The sequence below is a fragment of the Acyrthosiphon pisum genome, chromosome X, assembly GCF_005508785.2.
Source record: "Acyrthosiphon pisum isolate AL4f chromosome X, pea_aphid_22Mar2018_4r6ur, whole genome shotgun sequence".
NCBI classification, from domain to species: domain Eukaryota; kingdom Metazoa; phylum Arthropoda; class Insecta; order Hemiptera; family Aphididae; genus Acyrthosiphon; species Acyrthosiphon pisum.
This window is the reverse complement of record NC_042493.1, coordinates 69,630,417-69,632,289: the sequence shown is the minus strand read 5'-3', so window position 1 is coordinate 69,632,289 and position 1,873 is coordinate 69,630,417. Positions and strand designations below refer to the sequence as shown.

At 32.0% G+C, this 1,873-nt stretch overlaps 1 protein-coding gene across 1 annotated transcript in view; it reads left to right on the top strand.

Annotated features, from left to right (window-relative positions):
- The window catches only part of LOC115033150 (zinc finger MYM-type protein 1-like), a 2,886-nt gene extending 1,311 nt beyond the window's left edge, over positions 1 to 1,575 (top strand). Inside the window, exons 5-8 of the mRNA XM_029485233.1 lie at positions 234 to 594; positions 756 to 1,016; positions 1,091 to 1,342; positions 1,415 to 1,575. Of these exons, the coding sequence (XP_029341093.1) occupies positions 234 to 594; positions 756 to 1,016; positions 1,091 to 1,342; positions 1,415 to 1,575 (1,035 nt within the window). The remainder of the gene's footprint in view (positions 1 to 233; positions 595 to 755; positions 1,017 to 1,090; positions 1,343 to 1,414) is intronic.
- Positions 1,576 to 1,873: the final 298 nt, after the last annotated feature.

Genomic DNA, 1,873 nt, shown 5'->3' with positions numbered 1-1,873 from the left:
ATTGCATTATTACGAGTATATGTCCCTTGGTACATGTCAGCCAAAATCTCATGATTTATTGAATAATGCATTTCCCAAGACATATGAAAAAAGTGGTCATATAAGGTAATTTAATGAATGCTATTATTATAAAAAAAACAATGATGGACAATTTATACAGAGGTCTTGGTTATCATATTCACCATCTGTAGATCAAATATTTTGTTCAACTTGTAAGCTTTTTGGTTTATCAGATACAAAAAAAAATGTTTTTAGTAAAACGTGGATCTAATGATTTTAAAAATATAACACGGACTTTATCAAACCACGAATGCTCACCAGAACATATGCAGAGTGTGATAGCATATGGATTGTACATAAGAAATGATCGAATTTATCTAAAACTCATCGAAAGTGCCAATCGTCAGGTAGCTGACAACCGAGAACTTTTAAGACAAATTATTGATGCTCTTATTTACGTTGGAAGACAAAATATAGCTTTGAGGGGCCATCATGAGGGCATTGATTCAAATAATAAAGGACATTTTTTGGAATTAGTTAAACTTTTGTCAAACAATCATGGTCCTTTGAAAAGTCATTTAGAACAAATTGAAAGTAAAAAAAAAAAATCGACTGACATTTTTATCTAATATCAACCAAAATCACTTATTAAATATTATAGCAGAAGTAATTAGATCTAAAATATTGAATGAAGTAAAAAAAATCTGGGCAGTTTGCTGTAATAATTGATACATCAACCGATGTTAGAAATTTAGAACAATTTACATTTATTCTTAGGTATGTAAATGAAGAAGGTATTGTTCAAGAACGACTGGTTTCATTAGTGACAGCATCAGATGCAACTGGACGAGGTATGTTTGAAGTATTTTGTGAAATAACTAACAAATATAATATTGAATGGAAGACCCAATTGATAGCTCAAGCATATGATGGCGCTGCATCTATGCAGGGACAATTTTCTGGTTTAAAAACCAGAATACAAAATGAAAATCCATGTGCTATTTATATTTGGTGTTGTGCGTATTTATTTAATTTAGTAGTGGTTTATACATGCGATTGTTGTATTGTCTCCAAACGTTTTTTTTTGGAGTTGTTGGAAATTTTGTTGAATTTATGAGAGCAAGAAAGAGAACAGCTATTTTTGCAAAATTGCAGGAACAGTTATATCCTAATGAGCGTCTACGTCGAATGAAGCGATTTTCCACAACACGATGGACTTCTCATGATGGGATATTAATTGTTATAAATGAAAAATATTCTGCGTTATTGGAAACACTAGAAGAAATTTCTGTTGCGAATGATTCTGACCGCGAAGCGGCTTCAACTGCTGAGAATCTAATTAGTAAAATAACATCATTTCAATTTAATTTAATGATGTTATTTTTTAGAAAAATATTTGCCATTACTACTAAAGTGTCTAGATATCTACAAACAAAGGAAATTGATTTTGTACAGGCAATCAATTTGATTGATGTTGCAAAAAACCGTTTAATAGATATGAGATCAGAACAAGGCTGTAAAGATTTAGTTGACCAAACAAAATTGTTTTCAATTGAAAATAATCTCACGGAATAGAACAACAACACAGCGCGCGTCCTCTCTATCAACCCACTAAATCATTTACTCCAAATGATGTTAAATATGCCATACAGAAATACAGTCTTAAGAAATCTCCGGGCTATGATTTAATCACAGCGGAAGTAGCCAGGTGCCTCCCAAAAAGAGCAATCATTCTTTTAACAGTCTTATATAATGCTGCACTAAGATTGACATATTTCCCCCTACTTTGGAAATTTTCAATCATCATTCTATTCCATAAACCTAAAAAGCCTCCTGATCTACCTTCTTCCTATCGACCTATAAGCCTCCTGCC